The 23,397-nt window shown below is 37.0% G+C and overlaps 2 protein-coding genes and 2 long non-coding RNA genes across 4 annotated transcripts; 2 read left to right on the top strand and 2 right to left on the bottom strand.

Annotated features, from left to right (window-relative positions):
* The first annotated feature begins 1,003 nt into the window (after positions 1 to 1,003).
* On the top strand, positions 1,004 to 16,852 carry LOC121238380. Its single transcript, XR_005935112.1, has 3 exons — positions 1,004 to 1,014; positions 16,633 to 16,742; positions 16,831 to 16,852. It is a non-coding gene; the product is annotated as an uncharacterized LOC121238380 (long non-coding RNA).
* LOC121238373 lies at positions 8,411 to 13,750 on the bottom strand. The gene is made up of 9 exons (XM_041135218.1): positions 13,083 to 13,750; positions 12,312 to 12,412; positions 11,832 to 12,195; positions 10,311 to 11,186; positions 10,097 to 10,154; positions 9,810 to 9,871; positions 9,630 to 9,736; positions 9,425 to 9,512; positions 8,411 to 9,059 (listed from the first exon to the last, which is right to left on the bottom strand). The coding sequence occupies exons 1-9, from the start codon at positions 13,212 to 13,214 to the stop codon at positions 8,751 to 8,753; spliced, it is 2,097 nt and encodes a 698-aa protein (XP_040991152.1). The 5' UTR covers positions 13,215 to 13,750; the 3' UTR covers positions 8,411 to 8,750.
* Positions 16,853 to 20,243: 3,391 nt separating the features above from the next.
* On the bottom strand, positions 20,244 to 21,617 carry LOC121238379. The gene is made up of 2 exons (XR_005935111.1): positions 20,745 to 21,617; positions 20,244 to 20,571 (listed from the first exon to the last, which is right to left on the bottom strand). It is a non-coding gene; the product is annotated as an uncharacterized LOC121238379 (long non-coding RNA).
* A 494-nt stretch (positions 21,618 to 22,111) lies between these two features.
* On the top strand, positions 22,112 to 23,059 carry LOC121238372 (zinc finger A20 and AN1 domain-containing stress-associated protein 5-like). Its single transcript, XM_041135217.1, has one exon. The coding sequence runs from the start codon at positions 22,287 to 22,289 to the stop codon at positions 22,773 to 22,775; it is 489 nt and encodes a 162-aa protein (XP_040991151.1). The 5' UTR covers positions 22,112 to 22,286; the 3' UTR covers positions 22,776 to 23,059.
* The last annotated feature ends 338 nt before the right edge of the window (positions 23,060 to 23,397 follow it).

Raw genomic sequence — 23,397 nt, 5'->3', positions numbered from 1 at the left:
TGTTTGTGCATGTCTGACACAGTTTAATTCTGTCTCTTCTTGCAAACTCAAAACTCCATGTATGTAGACAGAATAAATTAAGAGCCAGCGTTCTTTCTTTCTTCATTCTTTTTAAGCTCAATCTGGTATTTAGATCGGTGTGCAAGCAACAGAGAGAGAGAGAGAGAGAGAGAGAGAGAGAGAGAGCTATGATTAATCCTCATATTGCCTTGAAGTAACTCACATTCACAGCAGTTTTACAACATGATTCTGCGACCACAGCACTAGTAGAAGAAACAACTCACACAATTATAACAATCCAAGTTACAAGACAACGAAAGAAAATAGAACTAATGAACCGTGAAAACAAAACAAAAATCGGAACAAAGACAATTATTTAAACTAGCTACGACTCTGCTTGAGAAGAATCAAAATGATCTACCTCCTCGAATTGCTGATGAAAACCACACAATTCAAGATCCTAGACCAAACAACACGTGCCCGTGGATACATCCTATTGATATATATTCTTAATTCCCTCATTAAATCTTCCATGGCCTCTACAAAGAAGTTAAAATTTCTAACAGGAGGAACATAAAGAATTAGAGGTACAGCAGAGAAAGCCAGCGCGAAGAACAAATAAGGCACCATCATAGCTATTCAGAGTGACAATGAGCTGAGCTTGGATATATATATATATATATGTGTGTGTGTGTGTGTGTGTGTGTGTGTGTGTGTGTATTCTCAGAGAGAGATTCTCGATGTGCGTTACTAGTCCGAACGAGAGAGAGAGAGAGAGAGGAATCCAAGGAAATACACAATGGATCTTTGAAAAAGTGGTACAATATCAGAAGTTTTGAGAGAGGGACAGAGAGAGAAGGTTCTGAAAGACAGTTTAAGGGGAGAGCAGTACTGGAAGTTCTGGAAATTTAAAGAAGTTAAGAGAAGTTAGAATGCAAGCAGATGGAGTTGTTTTACTGGTAGTTGGAAATGCAGGGCTGGCGGACTTTAGGTGTTGGATCAGATCATGAATTTGTACAAAAGGATAATAATAATAATAATACAAAACATGATGCTCCTACAGGGAAAAAGATGGGAACGGCCATGTGAGACAAATCTTTGCAAGGTACAATAATTCCAACATAATTCGCTTGGTTGAGCTTTTTTTAAGCATAAACACTGTATTTATTCTTCTTGAAATTAGATGGCACTCAATTTCATTTATTCCTCAAACAAATTCTCTTCATAAGGCGGGTGAAGGGAGGTTTGAGCCTTGGCCTACGGACCTTACACATTCCACACCTATAACTTTTTTATAAGATATATGGATGTTTTTCATTAGATGTGAGAATGTTTTTTATAGCGTGGGATGTGAGATGGTGAATAGTGATTAATGAGAATAATTTTTCTCCTAAAAATACTGCAAGATTTAGGTTAATTAATTGTATACAAATCAGGTCCACTTTTGATTGCTCAGGACTTCTGAAAGAGATAAGAGGAAGATATTGTTTTATTTTTCTATTTTTATCTTGTATTTAGTTTTGTTGGGCTGATCTGATATTTTATCACACATATTTTAAAATGAATATCTATATATCTATGTTAATTAGATGCATATATATATATATATATATACATATATGGCATGCATGCCAAATCTAGCTAGTTATGATCACTGAATAATTAAATTGCTCCTTAATTAGAGTTAATCAAGTTTGAATAATCATGTTGGCTATTTTGTAAAAATAAACCAATTTATCAGTGTTTAAAAAGAAAACCACCCAATTTAATATGAACGCGTATAATTATGATCGACAACATTAATTATTAATGAATAAGAAAAACGAATCCAAATTAAATAAAATCAAACTGTATGTAAATAATATATTCAATGAAAAAATATATAATGTATGATATATCAATATTAATTAATTATAATCAGAAACCCGCATAAAGAAAACCATACGTATACATGATTACAATAGCCATATATATGATCATATGTGTCATCATCTCTTTTATTTGTTTCTCTCATCTCATCTCTATATATAGCCTACAACAAATAAATAAGATATGAAATACCCTCACAGCCCATCCAATCCATCCCTCTACAACCACAAATTAAGAATCCAATAAACCGAATCCAGAATCAATATATATATATATGTAGTTCTTTCAGCGCTTCAAAAGAGCAAGTACGGACAGAAACACAGAGGCCGAAAGGACAGCCCCAGAGAGAGGAGCAGAGTAAGAAGCAGCTCCTCTCTCCAATGATGGTGCTGGAGCGGGCGCAAACTCTTGAGCCAACACGCTGCATGGAGCAAAGGTAGAGAACATCGCCACCACCGCCAAGAGAGTAGCCAAGGCCAACGTGCTGAATCTTTGCGCCATTGCTACCAAAAGCAGACCAGAGTAAATTAAAAAGACTCAATAGACTTGACTAATGAATGAGATTGATCAGGGAGTACTTCCGACTTCGTGAGTTGATCGGGATACAATATATGTTGGAGCTGGATGTCACCGTATATATAGTAGGTTTATGACGGTGGGGAAGGCGTGGGGGTCCCATGGAAAACGTGGACAGGTGGCAAGTGGAACTGGCCACGGAGAGAGAGAGAGAGAGAGAGAGAGAGAGAGAGAGAGTGTTTTAACTTGGGAAATTAAGGAAACGAATGGTCTATTGTTGGTTTGGTTGGCGAGGAGTGAACAATGTGGGCGCGTTTCTTCTGCTGTTGGTGAAGACAGCAGTTATGCCCAGCTTCTTCTTTGCGTCCAAGTAAACCCATGCCCTCGATCGGCTGCTTTCTTATATATATTTATATTTATATTTAATACTGCTTAGGTACACCTCACGATTATCCCTTGATCTTTAGTATTATAATTACGTAATTCTTACACAAAAGTCTGTAGTAGTCTTGGTTGATAATGATCTGCTGAGCTTGATCAAAAAGAAATCATGTGGTACTTGGCATGCAGTACTGTTTAAGATAGTTTTGTGGTCGCGTTGGTGGCCTAGGTTTGTAGCACAAGGTCTTCTATTATTTTATCATATGTGCTTTGAAAGTTGTAAATGGAAGAGCTAGGATGGATGCCAGGGGATGTTTCATCAGAAGAAAACCCCGTACGTGGAGACTACTTCTGATCATTCCTTTCAATATTACAAATACATATATATATATATATATATATATATTGTTGATCAGATATCAAGCAATTAAGCTTGTCATCCTTTGTATTAATTTGATCGTTACCAACGAGTACTTGACCGGGCCTTTATCATTTGAATTATCATGATTTAACCCATTCAAATGCACAACCTATTATGATGAAAGAATACAAAATAAACTAGATATGCTGATTAGTATTGGCTGTGACTGATTTTCTTTCAGCATTGATCTACTAACTATTCAAAATATATTTTCATTTAGTTTACAGAGCAGTTTTCTTTCTTTTCTTTTTTAATATGGGGATTAAGATATGTGGCTGGGGACTCTGACATGATCCCAACATATCCTATGATCATGAACTAGGGAAGAAATTAAAGTCATATGGTATGTCAAGGATAAATATTTTATTTATTTATTTATTTTTAATTAGAGGATTGTGGATGGAGGTGAGGGAGAGAGAACCAAGGATCGAATTCCACCTATTAATAAATAAATAAATAAATAAATATTTTAAGTCTATTAAAATGAAGGCAGCCATATGTAGATCACAAACTAAATACAAACAGTTCAAAGTGTTAATGCTGAAACGAAATTGAGGCTGTCCAACTGTTGCGTCAATACTAATTGTTCGTCACCCTTAATTAATTCCCATCCCGATTTTGCTCCTTCAAATTTTCCCACAAAACACGTTTAAACCAAGAATCTCAAATCCCCATTTTCCCACAAATACTCGTACGTTTACCAATTAAACCGCGTAAATTAATGTAGTCCTACCAATACGAAATGTTAAAAATAGGAAGAAGAAAAAAAAAAAACAAAAAAAAAGAAGCTCAAAGCTGTCCTATAAATGCCTCCCGACCCCAAACTCAATCGACAGGCTGCAAATTCCATTGGCGTTATCGGTGAAAAACTCTCTTGTTTGTGAGATTCTTGCCGATACATCACGCTCACCTACTGCAATGGAGATGAAGAAGATTGCCCTTGCAGTCCTCGTCGCTGCCGCCTCAATGAGTGCAGTGTTGGCAGATAAAGGTCACGAGCAGTACTCCCCAGCTCCCGCACCGGGGCCGAGCAGTGGAGCCTCAGCTGGCTTGCCTGTTGTTGGTTCTATGGTTGGTGCTTCTCTGGTGTCTCTCTTGGCTTACTACTTGCAATAGATTTACCAAGACATTCAAAAGAGTGGGAGCTGCTTCAACTTACAATATTCAGATTTATCCTTTGTTAATTGCTCTGTTCTAATTGGATTTACTTTTACCTGTTTTCTTCCTAGAATTCTTGTACCTGTCTTTCATGTCCTATGTGAGCCGTATGGTACGAAGGAAATAAAAGAGCATTTTGCTGCATCTTACTAGGTTATATATTTTGTTTCAAACTGTGCTTGATTTTTTATTCTTTTTTCATTGCAATTTAGTAAAAAAAAAAAAAAAGCTATTTTCAGGCATAAACAAATAAGTTGACATATATAAAGAAATTGATAGTTTAACAAGACAATATGAATGGCAAAATCAGTTGTAAATTAAGGAATATATAGTTAAGGGCTAAAGAAAGAAGAAAGCTATTGGTATAAAGAGTCTTCCAGTTATCAGATGACGACTGCGACGTAACGAAATAAAATAAATATGCGACAGATTTGAGCACACCCTTTTTCTTTTTCTTTCTTATCTGATCAGTTATTGATATTTGAACTTTGATCACTGGAGAAGACCTAAAGAAATCCTATCAGTATAACTTTTTCTCTTTCAAGAACTATTTGACAACATATATCCAGTGTTTGTGATCGAAGAGGAACCTCATGTTAGCTTTCAATTTTCATATTCTTCACGTTTTTCTACATTTTTCCAATTCTTTCTTAAGATCATATGAAGTGACACTCTATTATTCCTTGATGCAAATTCTTATTGTTTCAAGTGTCTTGTCGTTAATCTACTACTGGCTGCAGCCACATTAATAGAGATGAAGAAGGTCAGTCCTCTTCAGTATTGCATCCCAATACCAAATTACTTCGTTTTTTCTTAATTTTAACCGCCAATGGCCTCCAATCTCCATTAAGTTTTCTCTGGTTGCTGCACTCTGGTTCATTGCAATGAGTTGAGAAGTTTTCTCTGGTTGCTGCACTCTGGTTCATTGCAATGAGTTGAGAGTCTATTATACTTATCATGAGGATCGGATATATCCGATGCCAGCCATGGCTGCCGGATCATGACCTTTTTTCTTCCTCGGATTCGTTTGTGGATCGGATATTCATATGCTGTTGGTGTCCATCTGTTTGTGTTGTAGGTGCTTGCTACGGCAATATTCAAATCCAGCACCCTATATCATGCGTTGCGTATAAATGAATCATATCTGTAATTTACCTTCGAGGATCCATTTTATTTGCCAAATGTAGGAGGACGAGTAGATCCCTGTAAGTTGCGCGCATTTGATTCATCATTCCAAAGAACAGAACATTCTCGGTGGTAGATTTGCACAAGTCTGAACCATTTGCTAATGGCTTGTTTGTGATTACATTCGTGCTACCAAAATAAATGTTCAGCACAGAATTCAAAAATTGTTCGGCACAATAAACCAAAAAATAAAAAGTTCTGTGCTACTAGTCGTTTTGTATCATAGGTCGATTTTGCTATAAGTCGTTCCGAACCCGTCTGTCTTTCTTCTCCTCCGCACCCAACACAAATGGCCGCCATTATCTTACGCAGGCTCAGCTCGAAACTTCCAAAACCCTCTCATATATTCCGATCATCCTCCACCTCCTTCATTATCCCCCTATTATTCGAAACCCCAAGAGTGAACCCTTCTCATACCTCACCCCTCAACACTTCAATTCTACTCCTTCGCAGCTCCCATAAAAAACACTAAACCCGGATTCCATTCTCTTCAATTCCACAACTTCAGCTTCCACAAACTCAATCACTATTACTGAAGTTCAGGACACACGAGACCCAAAACCCCAAAACTTCCTTCTTGCTTCCGTTAGATTATGCTCAATCTCTAGTACCAGTTCTCAAGACCCTCACTTTTATCGTTTAACGAATAAAAAGTCCATAAGTAGTTTATCCCTAACCCTAGGAAAACCACCCCGAGTTTAAGCACTGAGCTGTGTCTGGCCCAAATCCCATCGGTAACAAATGCCGAAGTTTTCGCCTTGACTGGTTTTATGGAGGAAAACCCAGATTTTATTCATCCTCAGAATTCGAGAAACCCCAAAACCCTAGTCAATACCCTAGCCAAAACCCCGATTTCAAACATCAAGAAATTGAGGAACCAACCGTGGAGCGGGACCTCTCGGCTTTGGCCAATGAAACCAGAGAAGTTCTAGAAGGTATGATGAAGACAATCGACAGTTCGAGTAAAGCGGCGGCTCTTCTGGGTATGTTTCATCTTGGCCTTGGAGCTTGGGTTTCTTACATTACCAAGTCTTCACCTATTGCTGAGATTTCAATTCAGAGCGCGGTGGCATTTATTTTTCCATTCTCGTTGGCATTCATGTTGCGGAAATCATTGAAGCCAATGTACTTCTTTAAGAGGATGGAAGAGCAAGGCAGATTGCAGATTTTGACTGACTGCAGATCGCGAAGAATTTGAAAATTTACATTTGTGTTGCAGGCTTGTCAATTGGATTTCTGGTCATTCTGCCGTCGAGATGACGTGGCTTTGTTCCAAAAGATTCATTGACGTAGATTTGGTCATTTATGAAAAACAAAAATGCTATAAACGCACGAACGGGAGGAGGCACGAAACCATGTCAGCAGTCTGAAAACTCCATTTTAGCCTTGCATAAAACATCAGTACTCCATTTTACCATTTTACCCTGATAATTCCCAACACTTGAACGTAAAAGAAATTATGGCCGACACCAAAATTATTTCACACCCCTAAGAACTTCTGGAAACCCATCACTCCACCACAACTTCCACTCTGTTGGTGCGATATTTACGTTCAAGTGTTGGTAGTGTTGGCGAAGTTGGTGCCAGAGACCAAGGGTCGAAAACTTCAGGCATTAATGAACTCATTTGCAGCAAAAAGATAAATTTTGCATGTCTACCATGCAGCATGCACCATTTCATGTTTGAATAAGCAAAATGACTGAAAAAACTTTTTTCCCTGGCAACTGAAAATATAAGAATTTCTTGAGGCAGGGAAGTTAAGCTTAATGTAATGCAACTTGAAAACTGAAACAGAAAAAAACTTTGTAATGCAGTTCATTTTTTTTTGTTTTGTCTTCCTATGCGCATGACTTTTATTTAATAGTGTAAATCTTTAAGAAAAATTTGAAGATGTACATAAAAATGATTTCTTTAAAAAAATAAAAATGCAAATCTTGGCCATGGCTACTGCTCTTCATTTTTTTTTTTCAAATTTTTTTTAAGTTGTAGAAGGACTCAAATATACACGTACAAATGAAGATAAAATGAATGCGATCAATTTAGTTAAAAATCACTAAGTACATATACAAATGAAAAGAGGATACTCTCAGATTGTCAAAAAAAGTGTTTACAGATCACTAACACACATATTTTACCCAAGAGAAGAGAAATGATGCAATGTTGTGGATGGACGAATCGATGTTAGTGCAGGAGAAGAGAAGTTTTATTTGTTTGTTTTTGTGAAGCTGTGCAGGGGATGAACCAGCGATACAGAGGAGGGAGAAAAGCAAAGAGTATAAAAGAGGCTTCCGTGCCATTTTGACTTTTTACTTTTCTATACATTTCGTACTTAAAAAAATGCTTATTGTAACCGTCTTGTATAAACGCTACAAAATGGGCACGCCTTTTGATAAAAAATAATGGCAACCCAAGCATCGAAAACCAAGCTTGACGTCCACCGATTGCTTCACTTGCAACCCAGGCACATGACCCTCTTCTCATAACCATTTTTGCTCTCTCTCACCATTTTGAAGAAAAGCAAAGAGGTGTGGGTGGAAATTTCACAGTATAGAGACCCAAACACTCGATCGGTACTACAAATCTCTTTAGATCTTCTCCAACACAAACAACGAGATAGACTTTCAGGACTCCATTAATAGCGAAGGCTTCCCGAGTAGAGCTGTTATTTAACAAAGAAAGTGTTCTTTTGAGAAACTCGACTCTTGCTGTCACTCGTTGCTTTGGACGTGTTGGGAAGCTTTAATTTTAATTTTTTGTTTTTAACAGTCAAAGATGTGATTTGTGTATTTCTTTTCTTAACGGATGTTAAAAAAGTATTTGAAAGAAAGTGAAAACAAAAAAAATTCAAATGCACGGGGGGCTGCCACTCAGCATTGTCCATTGGTTTTTCCTTCTCTTTTTTAATTTTATTAACAAAATCATAATAGGAAATACAAAACAAGTGAAGATATTCCTATGCACAAATTTCAACCACGAAAAATGACTTCGGCCAATCTCAGATCCACTACACTTTTGCAACCCCACCTCCCCACCTCCCAAAAAAAAAAAAAAAAAAAAACAAAGAAAAGAAAAAACAAAAACAAAACCTTCTCCAGCCCGGGAAAAATTGCAACTCTTCTTCAGACCTTCCTCTGCCTTCAAAATGTGCATGTAGAGAGAAGGAATCATATTCTGATAACAGGAGGATTGTACTTGATAGTTTGCAAAAGAATTGGAACAGCTAGGTTGTACCAGGATTCCCATCTGGCTTTGACCCTGCTCTGACATATGTTAGACTACGCGGTGCAGTTGACAGAACAGAATTTCCAGAGACAGGAGCACCATTTTCAGGTTGAGTGGCCTGCGCATCCCGCTTCCATTGCAAGCTCCTGGCACCGGGTTTGATGGGAGGGCGACCCCTGAATGCACCAGCTATGCCTCTTGGAAAAGGAACCCTGGCAAACCTAGCAGCAGCAAATGGAGAGCCCCGGGCAATGCGAGGCCATGTCATGATAGGGGCAGCTTCTTGATGAGCAGTACTCCTCACAACCTGCAATTAGGAAAACAATTGGCAGAGCTTCTTCAGTAACTACATATCCAAGCCACAATCAAGAACATCATGGATTTCACATCATTGTCCAATACTTCAATTCATAAAACATAACAGTTATAACCACACATCTATTCTGCCACGACTTGGCTTACATGATGCACTTGTTAGCTTCATTATCCATTAGATCTTCCCGTTGTATAATATGCTAGAACTTCTAAGCAGCTTAAGCTATCTAGGCAACCAATATATTTCATTATCCACTCATGCCACAAACACATCAGCAGAAAAGCAAGAACACTATCATTTCTAGAAACTAAAGAAAACAGCTTCTATAATTGAGATCCAGCTTCTGGAAGAAATACCTTGAGAATCCGTGACATGAAGGAGGTTCCATCAAGAGATAGAGCATTGTCTGCTGCCTCTTTTCTCATGAACTCTACATAAGCTGACCTGCTCAAATAACATCTCTTATCAAAATGCTTTTAATAAAAAAATGTTTTACCAAGAATAGAAGGAAAGACTAGGAGATATTAATCAGAAAGGAAAAAATCTGAAATATCTTATTACCCTTTTGGCTGCCCTGTTGCTGCATCAGTAACTATAATCACTTTTAGCACATCTCCAAATTTATTAAAATGCCGAGAAAGACTGTCCTTGGTAGCAGCAAAATGAACCTGTCAAGAACAAAAGATGTCAAGAACAGAGGCATGCTTCCATATACGGAAGGACACATATACGAGTTATTACATTGCTGACAAAAATTGTTCGAGAATCAGCATCCTCTAAGAGACGGCCAGCAGCATGTAAACCTACAGAATACCACATAAAATAACGTTTATAAAGATGAGTTTAGTACAGGTATAACATTATATCACAACAGACAGAGAAGAGACACAAGCAAAACAGCTAACAATCTTGACATACACCAAATAAAAGGAAAGGAAATAACAGAAATTATTATCCAGGTTTTGCTTTAATATATTTCACTTTAGTGACAAAGAAGGCTCCATATATTTTGAGAGTTTGCAACTCACCAGGAGCAGATGACGGTGTCTTCAGGGATTCTTTCTGAGCATCTGCAGCAGGATTTGCCTGTTTATCATCAAAAGGGCAAGTTCAATGCTAGCAACAGATAATTAAAAAAAATAACAATACAACCCCACACATACATATTTGACTTCAAATATATGTATTCTATTTCTATGCATACATTTGCAGGCATGATTACGTAAATATTCATGATCTTACATTTCCATTACCAACTGTGACAGGATTGCTATTCTCCTTCATCAGTCGCAAACCAGTATTGCCAGATGCCATATCACTCTCTTGTACAGATTTCTGATTATCAATATCCACAATCTCCCTATGCTCCTGATAATGAGGTGGCTTCCAAGTATTTACATTCACAGAGATGTTTACTATCTTACTACGAGAAGTTTTTGATGCCACCACAGGTTGATCCTGATCCTTGTTGCGTGGTTTGACATCATCAGTATTTTTAGCTACACTATACTGCATTATCAGTGACTCGTCAACCATTTTTCCAGCAGATGTAACACTCTGAGAAACATCCATTACGTTATGGCCCACAACATTGACACCATTGTACCCCTCGTTGTCAGATGTAGAATCAGATGCCAAACCAGTTTCACTATCCAACATATCCATGTTACCATCATAATGTCCACTGTAGTTGCTTCTTTGATGATAACGCAACCGTGTTTGCTCCTGAATTTGATCAAAATCTCCATGCTCTCCATCCTCAACATCAGCTTCTCTAAATTCTGCATCTTGGTCACTGGCTTCTGATGTATCTATACCACGACCAAGTCGGTCAAACACACTTCCAGATGGTTTAACTTTTATTACGTCTTCTGCAGCTTCTGCAACAGCTCTAATTACAGTAGCCATGGGATTTGGTACTCTGGCAACAGACTTAATCCGCTGACGATGACTGGCAAGTGATACATCACCAGTGGATGTTGAAACCACTGAACGAAGACGCTTCAATTTGGGTTCATTTGTCAAAGTAGACGGACTCGAAGTTGCCACTGCATCTCGAACAGCAAACTGAAGTAGCCGCCTAGGGGCATCAATATTTCGTTGAGAAACTGCCTCCCTCTGCCAAAATATTCTTTAGTGGATCAGGAAGTTGGAAAGCAATGTTATGGAAGAGTAACATGAAAAATAAAAAATAAAAAATTAATCTGAAAGTCACATCTCTCTAGCGCACATTCTCTTTTTTTCATTTATCAAAAAAACCATGCTTGAACCAGAACATATACACATATATGAAATAAAAAACCACCAAATCCTTTTTCAGTTTCAATGAAAAATGAAATCAACTGTTTGATCCACCAGGACACCCAGACTTCCTAAGGCAGCCGCAAAAAAGTAAAGTTGTTAGTTTCTATGTGATTTCCAATTTTGGCAATATTAGTGAATATGTACATTAACAGTGGCACTGGTAGGAAAAAGGTGACAATCCAAACACGTGGTCCCTTATAGAAATGTCGACAACTTCCGCACAACATGTAGACCAACCAATACAACTCTAATCCATAGTGCCTCAAGGTTATTGCTAGGTTTGTAATACAAAAGAATCCAACAAGACTCCACTTAACTTCAGTTTGTACAATCATGACTAGTGACCTTATTTTACCTGAATTCGAAAGAAACAGACATTCATTTTGCATCCAGGGAATTACCGATAAAAAAAAAAAAAATTGCATTCAGGGAATAAATTAAAAAGACAAACAAACAAACCCTCTTATTCTCATGCTCATAAGGTCGATTTCTTTTCCTCTGAATGGAAGGTCGGGGAGAAGGAGACCTCTTTGCACGACTGACTTTGAGATAAGACTTCTCCTCTAAATGGAAATTTTCAATACCAGAGCTCCGAAGAGGAGGAGGTTCAGCTGCATCCCTCACAAGTCCTTTCCATTCCCGATTGTGCCGACTTCTAGATAACACATTAGGCTTTTCTCTTTCTGGTTCAGAACTTGAATGGTGAGAAACATTTTTTCCACCTTGGTCACCTAATGTGGGTTTTGTTTTCGGATCTTCCTCCATATGAGACTCTTGAGGTTGATGATACAGATTTAAATTTGAAGCTAGATGATCCCACAGCCTGTTAAAATAAAATATGAACAAAAAATAAATAGCTTACATGTAGGGATAACAGAGAGCAAAGTTGTTCAAAAAAGTTGGCGTCAAGTTTGCACATTAAATGGGGCTAAATTTTACCAAGATATGAAAGAATCAGTGTCATCGTCCAAAAACACATGCAACTCATTCCTTGCTTCTTCCTTGCGCTTGCCATTCTTTACCAATACAATCACGTATTCCTGACAATAAAAATTGGAAAATCAGGCTGAGTTGGCAGTTTCAAGTTTTTTTTATGACATGGAACCTCACCAAGGCAAGGGCCTCATCCTAAGCCTGCCGTTTAACCACTAGGCTGCACCTTGACAGGTAAGTTGATAGTTTAAAATACTAAACCGTTTGTCTAAAATAAAAGACAAGAACTGTTAAATACATGCAACATTTTATAGCTCTCTTAAACATGAAGAAAAACGCATGCAACCATTCAGCGCTTCTTCATATTTCATACTCGCGGAGTTTATATCTTCTAAAACCAGAACCAATATAAAACATGTAAACTTTTATAGCTCTCATAGGTTTAAAAGCTCGCATTTCGTAGCCATCACCTGCTCTAGACTCTTTCACAGCATTCTAATATTATCTAGAAAAGTAAAGTGGGTCACAGTTCACTTAAGCCAGTCCATGGTATCAACAGCAACCAAATGAATCAAACCCGATCGAACAACATGCAAGGACAACATATGTAACCCAAAAGCAACCGCCCAACACCCTTGCCCCAAGACAAATCAACAACCATAATTGAACAATCCTTGAAAACACAAAACTTAATGCATATATAGATAGCCATTGCACATACAAAGTCTCTCGACGCGCATAGAGTCCAAAAAGACAAGAAATGAAGCAAGCTCATACCACGAGATGGTCGTCGCTGAAATCTGTGAATTCCATCAGTTTCTCCTTCACTGCCTCCCTTAGCTTCTTCACTCCATCGCTGGTAAAATTAACATTAAATGTCCGATCATCGGCCCGATCGACGGTTCCCATCTGTAATCACTTTTCCTAATTAACAAAACCCTAACCGCCTCTATAGTTATCTCCCAAAAAAAAAACCCTAGTTCGGGTTTATGAATGTCCGCAAAGGAATGAGACACTCTGAAACTGAGCGAAGAGCTCAAAGAGAGTGATGCGGTGCCAAAATATGCGGAAAGGCGAGATTTTCCTCGGAAAACAGACCGCAAAGTTTGCCAAAATAAGGTGTTGCTCATACGCAAACGATTTAAATAGATGAAAGAATTCGATGAAAACGCTAACTGGTGATTCCGAAGAATATCAGGGGAATATTTTCCAAATTGGAGGTTTTGATTTTTGGGGGTTAAATTTATGAGTTTTGTAGTAAATGGTAAACTCTTTACGAATGTCGGCGTCGGGGAGGAGGATGAATGCGGTGGGATTTCCAGAGGCTGTGTAAATATGTAATTATCTTGAATGAGAAATGTTTCTGGTTTGCAGTTTGGGCTTTACAATTACCGCTAATGCTAACGTTTCGCCTTTCTTGTGCTTCATGAGAATGCCATTGCTTGCCAATGGGTTTTTCGTTAATCTAAAATGGAAAGGCATACACGTCGACTCAAGTAAATCTCTAATATTCATAATTTCTCCATTATGAAAATATTAAACAAATATTATTTAGGCCTTTTTGATTTTTGCTCTCTTTCTTCTTCTTCCATCATTTGAACCCGAAAACAAAAACTGTCTAGGAGCCCACGCGTATCGGTTGTAGGCAACGTTGAACTTTTCAGGGCCATCCTCCATAGAACCCAATACCCAACACTTGTTCCAGGGGTTTAGGCCCATTTAGATAACGAGATCAGATCATTTTAAATAAAAATTAAATAAAATATTATTTATTATTATTATTATTATTATTTTAAGATTTAAAAATATTGAATTATTTATTATATTTTATATTTTATATAAAAATTTAAAAAAATTATAATAATAATACGAGATAAAACCGTTTTTATATTGAAACAGATGTATCAATATCAATATTCAATTCGGTTTGACACTTACAGGTAAACCATTTCGATACTCATCCTTCCAACATAAAAGGTGGGTCTGCTTTTCCACGAGCATAAGGCCGGATCAACAATCATGTTCGAACTTCTTGTCTTCTACGTTAAAAAAAATAAGAAAAAGATAGAGGCTGCTATTTATCGAGTGAGAGGATCATGCTCATGATTTCTCATATCAAACAATATGGAAATCTATAATTGAAGGTATCCGTGATGCGTTATTATGTATGTATGTATGTATGTATAGTGGATGTGTATAGACATCTTTGAACAAATGAAATAATATTTACGATGATTAATACTTTCCTAATATAACTATAATCAATTCAAAATTCCAATTACTATTAAGTTCAATAATGACCCGACCCGAACAAGTATTCGAACAAATCTTGAGTTTTTTTTTTTTTTTTTTTTGGTCTGCTTCCAGAAGACCTCACTCATTAGTCACTTTCATTTTCATTTTTGATCTTAGGTAGAATCATTACAATCTGAGAGCGAACCTACGTGGTTGGCTAAGCATGATGTGAGACCCACCACTGAAAGGTCATTTTCTATCCAACACACAAGTGTTCCTCCGCCGCGTGCGAGTAGCGAGTAGGCCAATCACAACCGTCCGACCATCGTCTTGGATTTTCAGATCAACATCCTTAGACGCTTTCAACTCGTGCAATATATATACAGACATTAATCGGATCGCTGCTGTAAATTAGATTAAAATTAAACTACTCGATGAACTGCAGCGTCAACTTGATTTTAGGCTGTTTAGGTATTGAAAATATTTTATTTTATCTTATTATTATATTTTTAAAATTTTTATATAAAATATAATAAATAATTTAATTTTTTTAAATTTTATAATAATAATACTAAAAAATAATATTTTATTTAACTTTCAACTTTATTTTATTTTAATTTACTATTTAAACCGCATTATATATATTTTTTATCGTGGTTATTTTTTATTTTTTATTCGATATATAAATTAAGTACGCGTTACCTTATTAAAATTTTAGGAGGAGGTTCCATTAATTGACCAGCCATCTCTCACGCGCAGGAATCGAGATGACAAAGGTCGAGAGCCACCGAGGGAACGTCCCGAGGGCATATCTGACTGACGTGGCTCTAGCCACGTGGCCTTAAAAAAAAGAAAAAACAATTGAGATCTGCCAAATCACTCCGTCCCTTCCCTCTCATTTTCTCCCAAAATTTCAGATCTTGCAGCCACTCGCCTCCATCCCTCCCGTTCTTTACGTCGGTCCAAGCCACCACCATCCCCTTACTATGCAGCCACAAAGACGTGGCCGTAGACGCCGCCACCGGCTCAGGTAAGACCCTAGCCTTCGTGGTCCCACTCCTCGAGATCCTCGGCAGAACTAAAACCCATCCTAAGCCCCGCCAGGTTCGTTTCCCTCTATTTCTTCATCTTTGTTTTCTCTAAATTATATTTTTGGTTGCTGAGAATAATCCGGATAATTAAAGAGAATTTTGGGTCCGACAGATATATGATGTTGCGCAGCCAGCTTTCGTTTCGATGCTACCAAATTTTAAGCCTGTGTTACTCGTTGGGGGAGTGGAAGTGAAAGCTGACCTGAAGAAAATAGAAGCGGAAGGAGCTAATTTATTGGTCGGCACTCTGAGCAGAATATACGACATCATGGAACGCGTCGACGGCTTGGACTTTAGGAACCTCGAGGTATTTGTTCTAGTAACTTCACGGTCCTGATTATTAGTTTTGATCTTGTCGTCTCAATATTTATCGCGGATATTATTACTATGTTATATGCTAGGATGACAGAATCTGAACCCGTAGTTGAGGTTTTAAGAACTATTCCGTAGAAATTAATGGTTCATGAAGGTGTTTGTGTATACGGTGTTGTTTGAGAATGTATGTATGCTCTCCAGGATGGCTTCTCATTCTATATTTTTGACACAATTGGGGAAAAAGAAACTGCCCCATCCTTATCAAGTCATGTTACTTGGAACTTCATTTTAAGTGGAGTTGAAGATAAACTTTAAAATGGATGATTTGTGGTGCGGTCATGTTCTAAGATTGAGAAGATTAAGAAACATTTTCAACCAAATGTATAAGAACATCTGATACTCGTGCCAAAAACCATGTAAATTTTTTTTACATTGGCTACTGTGTCTCTCCAAGAGTCACGCCCTTATCTGTCTTTCATCAGAGTGGTTTGAGTTCAGAGATGAATTGAAATGAGTTGAAATAGTAGAATAAAAGTTGAATTGTTTATTATATTTTGTGTGAGAATTTGGAAAAGTTGTTTTAGGATTTGAAAAAGTTGAATTGTTTATTATATTTTGTGTGGGAATTTGAAAAAATTGTAATGATGAAATGAAATGAGTTGAGGTGGGTTTTGAATTCAAACGAGGTTAAGTTGACGTCTCAACTTTTTTTGCAGTACATGGAATGTGAAGCAGATAAGAAACCATCCCAGCTTGTTGATCTTCTTATCAAGAACAAGTAAACAAAAATTATAAAGTAAGTTATGCCAGCATATTCTGGTTTGCATTACCTCATTAAAGTACAATGAGTTAGTTCATAAAATTATTTTTCTTGCCTTCTGTAGATATTACATGACTTGTGCTTGTATTGATTACTGGGTAATCGTTCTTCCACACCTTTCTGTTTTGAAGGGTCAATGGTTCGAAGATCGAATGTTTCTTGGATGAGCTCAAACGATTATTTTTAGCACTTTATTTTTATAGGCCTGTCTTTAGTGTCCATAAAATTTTATTTTACTTATTAAAAAATATTGAAGGATCAGTGTTCGTTAATGTAATTGCTGGGGTTGATAGTTCTGAAAATATTGTTGGGGGTGAAAGATATTTGCAGTACATATTGACAATGTAAATGGTTGGTCGTCTTTGTTTGCTAATATGTATTGGACGATTTTACAGGCTAGGCATTTTTGCAGATTTTTCTGATAGCATGACTCAAAAATACTATTATATGGCGAAAAGAGAATCAACCGATTAAAAACTCAACTTCAAAAGATACATGTAGAGATTGAGAGGCGCAAGAAAAAACTTGAGTGTCAGTTTCTTTATAGTAATTTCAATGTCGTGGTTACTTTGTTTTGAAATTTCTGAAAAAACAATGTGAGCAATATGTAATTGCATGCTTAATTTTATATGAAGTTGTTTTCATTTTAGCTTAATTTTCGGTTTTTTAATTTTACTCATATTAAGAATGTGACAATTATATCAAACGAGTACCATACTCTTTAGATATCTCTGGCCCAAAATGGACTAATTGTAATCTAGAAAAAGTTTACTTGTTTTCATTCTATGTCTTGATTGTACATTACAAATCTTTATTATGCCATTGGCTAGGACTTGTTTGGAAATATATCTCATTTCAAAATTCTAATATCATCTTATTTCATCCCATCTTCTTTCCAAACATAATTTAAATACAAACATTTTCAAACTAATAGTTACAATATTTTCAAATTAATCATTACAATTTTTTCAAATTAATCATTACAAATCAACTTTTATAAATCTCTAAACAAAAATAATATTATATAACTATATTCTAACAATAATTTTTATTCAATTTTTTTTCTCCTTTCTCAAAATTCAAAAAATACTTAATTCGAACTATCTCATTACCATTCATAAAATAACTTACTGCTATTTACAAAATTCTCATCTCATCTTATCTCACCCTTCAAACGAGCATTAATAAATCATGGACGGATTAATCCTCCCCTTTCGTGGTGTATCAGTTTTGGTTGGGTCGTACTCCTCCTAGCTACCGATTATTTTGGTTGATTTGGCGTTAGGTAGAGACAACACATGGTTCAAACACCAGAGACTTGCATGAGAACCAAAAACAAGAGGATGCCAAACACGTTGGCTTCAAAATGGGGACAAGATTGATGCCATACCAAACACGTCCATCTGAAATGGTGCCAAACACGTTGCTTCATTTTGCATCGCCCTATAGGAATTTCTCTTATATATGACAGTGTAGTTTCGTCACAAAAAAAGAGATCAAACTTGATCAATAAAGCATTGAAATACTCAAGAACAACAAAACCGTACCGAACAACAATGTCTGGAATTTACAATAGCATTACATGTTTATGGCGACAATACACTAAAAAATCTAGCCATCTCCACCAAAAACAATAGTCATCTCCACCAAAACATATTCATCTCCACCAAAACTTAATCATCTCCACCAAAACTGCATCATTTATAAATAAACTTATAGATCATAATCCTAGTCCGAGAGATGCAATCCTCCCCTTTGCACCCAAATGAACAAAAAGTAATAAGAATCTTCTCAAAATTAAAAGCATAATGTTGCCCATATTTCATGTTGATGCTACCTGCATTGGAGGAGGAGCAGTCGGTCCAATATGAAGATCCTCCGTAGTGTATACTTGATCAAGTGTGTACTGTCGGTTTGAAAGAACCATCGCACTTGTCTAGGAAGATCCAACCAGATTTTAAAAAAAAAAATCTGGGTTTGATATTGCAAAGTCTGGGTTTTTGTAGTGTTATCCTAATGCACATTAGGGCTTGTTCTTGGTGTTGGAAACCAAGGTGCAGTACAACTTCAATAACTGATATTATACAAGCAGGTTCTTTTATGTTTTAGAATCTTTTACACGCAGGTTTTTGCTTTTTCATAAAAACATGATGTATGCCTTAGGAACAATCAAGTGCTTCATGGCCACTGCTATAGTTTTTTTTTTTTTTTTTTTTTCCCCTTGATCTATAAAAAAGAACTAAAAAAGGATTGTTAGATGATATGTTAAAGAAACAATCGCATAACAGAACAACAAGAGGAACAGCATAAGCGATAATCATCAAAGATATAACAAAAGGAATAGAAAAAGAGCACGTAATCGGAGCAAGATCTATAAAAAAGAAATAAAAAATGATTCTTAGATGAGATGTTAAAGAAACAATTGCATAACAGAACAACAAGAGGAACAACATAAGCGATAATCATCAAAGATCTAACAAGAGGAACAGCTAAAGAGCACGTAATCGGAGCAAGAACTCAACAATCAAATGAATAAGAAAGAACTCAGCAATGCAAATGGTCTGGTTTTAATGAACAAATAATTCCACTAGATAAACCTATCACCATCATAATACATCTCTTCTAAATGCAACTCCCCCCCCCCCCCCCCCCAAACACACACAAAAAATAAATAAATAAATAAATTAAATAGATGTTTTAAATCTACAAGGCATGCATTGCAATCGAAAAAAAGAGTAAGTGATGTTTATTTTCAAATACTTATGCATTCCAGACATACCTATTAAAAAATACTTGTGCATTCCAGACATACCCTATTAAACTGAGAACAAGAATCTAGAGCAATCTGTCATAATTAAATATCCAAGCTTCTTTGCTCTAATATATCATGTGATACAATCTGCAACAACCTAAATCAAACACATACTACATCTCAACTTGGATACAATTTAGGATACAAACATGGAGTAGGCATATTAAACCTCAGGCAGCATCAATGAAATAGCTTCAAGCCTTCTGAGTTGCAGAACATGTAGGGATACACAATTAAGTGAATGCATATATCGAGGAACAACTTATTAAGGAGAAACAAATGAGCATATTATCTAAGTTGTTGGCTTAGGACAATTTGCAACAGAGAAACAGACACATGACCATCAATATCCTAGCATTTAACGAAACAGATAAGTTACAATTTATTTTTTGGAAATATTAGTCGTCCAAGGTGCAATCAAAGAAGTATTTAAAAAATTCTGATATTTTCAAAAGAAATATAAAGAATGAGGAGACCCGTTAGATTAAGACTGCGTTTGGATGTTGAACTGAGTTGAGTTGAGATGATAAAATATTATTAGAATATTATTATTAATTTGAGATTTGAAAAAGTTGAATTGTTTATTATATTTTGTGTTGGGATTTGAAAAAGTTGTAATAATGAGTTGAGATGAGTTTCTTTCCAAACGAAGCTGAATTGACATCTAGTTCAGAACTCATGAAAATATGTAATGATCAAGAATCCTTAAAATGTATGTTGTACAATTTGGACTCTGACATTTACCATTAAGAAATTCATGTATGTTGTACAAGTATATGGTTTAAGCAAGAAAATCTCGACAAGGAGAACATAGAAACAAGACATTCTTAGGAATGTTCTAAAGTAGCAGACTGAACTCAAATAACTAAACAACAACGAAAATAAACACATAAAAGAAACCCAGCACTGTCACAAGCTTTTTCATTACCACTACGTGAACCAACGAGAGAGAGAGAGAGAGAAGGGCAGATAGAGAGAGCCGAACTTTGCAAACTGCAACAAAACCCTAACGTAGATCGATCGAACACAGCAGGTAGAACAAGAAAGAATTAAATAAACATAAAAACCCTAACGTAGATCACAGCAGAATAAAAAACCCCAACATTTGAAGATCAAAAGCCCTAACATTCGAGTAAGAGGAAAATATGGAAGTCTAGAAAATCTACCGCTAGGATTCGTGGGAGAAGCGAGGCTGGCTGGAGGGGAGCCGGAAGAAGATGCCTGAAATGGTGCTCTGCTGCCGCGCGAGATGGAGGCCGGGGGCGGACGGTGAGAGAGGGAGGATATGTGCGTGCGGCGGTAGGTACGGATTTTCAACAAGAAAAATGAGGGGATTTCTTTCAATCAGATTTTTTGTTTTTTGTTTTTAATATAAAATTACGTAACATGCCATGTCAGTCGGGAGGATTCTTATCCTCGGTGACTGTATAATCACTCTAGTTTTAGGAGGAGGATCCATTAATTGACCAGCCATCTCTCACGCGCAGGAATGGTGATGACAAACTCAAGAGGTGGCAGGGGACGCGTGTCATGTACACGTGTTCGTCAAGGCGAGTGAAAGCGACTTGCTCGGAGAACGAAAAGTGGAGGGGTCCTCACCTCGGGGATGCGGTCAGATAGGGCGGCTTTATAAAGCTGGACGTGAGAAAATGCCCTTTGTCACGGTCACCAATAATCTGTGTGAAATTCTCATTCTACTCCTCCTTTTTTTTTTTTTTTTTTTTTAATATATATAAATATATATGTATATTTTTTATCATAAACTATTGCTATACTATTCATGAATAGTAACATACTGCTAAAATATCTCATCTCTTTTGAAAGATGCATCCAACAGTTCATATTTTTGCTGCTGTTTCTTCTTTTTTAAAATAGATGATGAATTATAATGAACAAACTCACAATTATCAACAATCACCGACTTCTGCTACCAATACAATACAATACAATACAAGATCGCTTGCTTATTAAGCTAATCTGACCTTCATCTTCTCAACTAAATTATCATAAATTTTTGTGATGTGATTAGTGGAAAATGTGCACTTCCCTCCAGAAATTATTCTAAGTGACAAGCCAATATTTGGCCACATAAATAAATAATAATAATAATAATAATAATCTCTTAAATATTATCTCTAAACCTGAAATCCTCCCGTAATTATGGGAAAACTGTTCTGATAGGAAGAAGATAATATTGGATATCCTTATATACTTAAAAAAAAAAAAGGAAATTAAATACTTATTTGAAAAAAAAAAAAGAGACTAAACAATAGAATAAAATACAGAGAAAATCATTTGGAAAGTAGGCGTGGAAATGAGGATAGATAACAGAGGCAATTAAATTTGAGGATATAGTTTTATAATTTTATTTCATATGAGATGGTGAAAACGCAGGTCCCACAACTGACTGAATACTGACGATTTACACGTCAGACCCAATCGACAGAGAGAGAAAAGAAACCGAGGAACAGCCGAGGCCATTACCGTAATTTCGACAAACCCCAAAAAATTGCTTGATACGCGTCTCTATGAGGCCCATATTCCCTCGCCATTACCGACCTCTCAATCCCTTAAAATCCCCCATCTCTCTCTCTCGCCCACCAAACGAAACCAAGCTTTTCCCAGCGTTCTCCTCTTCCTCTCTCTAAAACCTCTCGGATCCCAGAACCTGATAAAAAAAAAAAAAAAACCCAGCTTAAAGGATAAAAATGGCTCAGAAAACAGGCAAGGAAGAGACGGAATTCAAGGTTCCAGAAACGATACCTCTTTGCGTCAACAACTGCGGCGTCACGGGAAACCCAGCCACCAACAACATGTGCCAGAAGTGCTTCAACGCCACCACCACCACCACCACCGCAGCAACAGCAATAGCTACGACGTTGTCTTCATCGTCTTTATCTAACAAATTGCCACAGAAGATTCATAGATCCAGCTCGTCGCGATCGGCTGAGACGATCAAGGAGTTAAAAACGGCGTTTTCTTCGTCGGATCGGCCGAGATCGGAGGTGAACCGGTGCTCGGGGTGCAGAAGGAAGGTCGGGTTGACCGGTTTCCGGTGCCGCTGTGGAGAGCTCTTCTGCTCGGAGCACCGGTACACCGACCGCCATGTCTGCAGCTACGACTACAAGGCAGCCGGGCGCGAAGCCATCGCCAGGGAAAATCCCGTTGTCAAGGCCGCCAAAATTGTCAGAGTCTGATAATTTTTTGAATTCCAGAAAAAGATCTCTAAAATTAAAGTCAAGGATTGGAAATCTCATAGAGATGGGGGAATTTCTCTCAACCTTAGAGAGAGAGAGAGAGAGAGAGAGAGAGAGAGAGAGAGAGAGACGGAGGGATTGTTGTATAAGAAGATCAAATTCTCTCCGATTGTTCGTGTTCTCTCGTTCAATCTCTGATGATCTTATTTATTTTTATTTGGTGCTTGTGTTTTCGCTTCTTTTTTTTTTTTTTTTGGTTGGAAATGGAAGATTATTGTGGTTTACGGTGATGGCCTTGTTTTGTTCTTAAATTTTTATCTGAATATCTTTGTTTGTTTCGGTTGAAGAAGGACAGCCATGAGCCAAGCTCTTAAGGGGCAAGCGTGTGCAAATTTGACGAATGATTTGGGGGCTTTTGGTCATTTGGGTAACTGTCGGACCTGGTAAATTTGGTTGTAGTGGAGGTTAGAAAGTCGTGGGAGGGCATGATATATTTATTGTACGTATTAGTGATATTTACGACGAGACAGGCAATGGTGGTGGGTTTAGTTTGAATATGATAAGCAGTGTGTGAGCGTAACATTGTAGCAATGGGATATCGCCGCGTGTATGACTTTGTGTC

Source organism: Juglans microcarpa x Juglans regia, chromosome 7D, assembly GCF_004785595.1.
Source record: "Juglans microcarpa x Juglans regia isolate MS1-56 chromosome 7D, Jm3101_v1.0, whole genome shotgun sequence".
Lineage (NCBI taxonomy): Eukaryota > Viridiplantae > Streptophyta > Magnoliopsida > Fagales > Juglandaceae > Juglans > Juglans microcarpa x Juglans regia.
The sequence above is the reverse complement of the archived record's forward strand: the minus strand, read 5'-3'. Positions and strand labels throughout refer to the sequence as shown.

Bases quoted from the DNA above. Each gene is read 5' to 3' on its own strand.
- LOC121238372 (XM_041135217.1), top strand. From the start codon at position 22,287: ATGGCTCAGAAAACAGGCAAGGAAGAGACGGAATTCAAGGTTCCAGAA.
- LOC121238373 (XM_041135218.1), bottom strand. From the start codon at position 13,214: ATGGGAACCGTCGATCGGGCCGATGATCGGACATTTAATGTTAATTTT. The intron at 9,872-10,096 runs GTGAGTTGCAAA...GGTATTCTGTAG, and splicing joins GACACCGTCATCTGCTCCTG to GTTTACATGCTGCTGGCCGT. The intron at 9,060-9,424 runs GTATTTCTTCCA...TCCTAATTGCAG, and splicing joins TCATGTCACGGATTCTCAAG to GTTGTGAGGAGTACTGCTCA.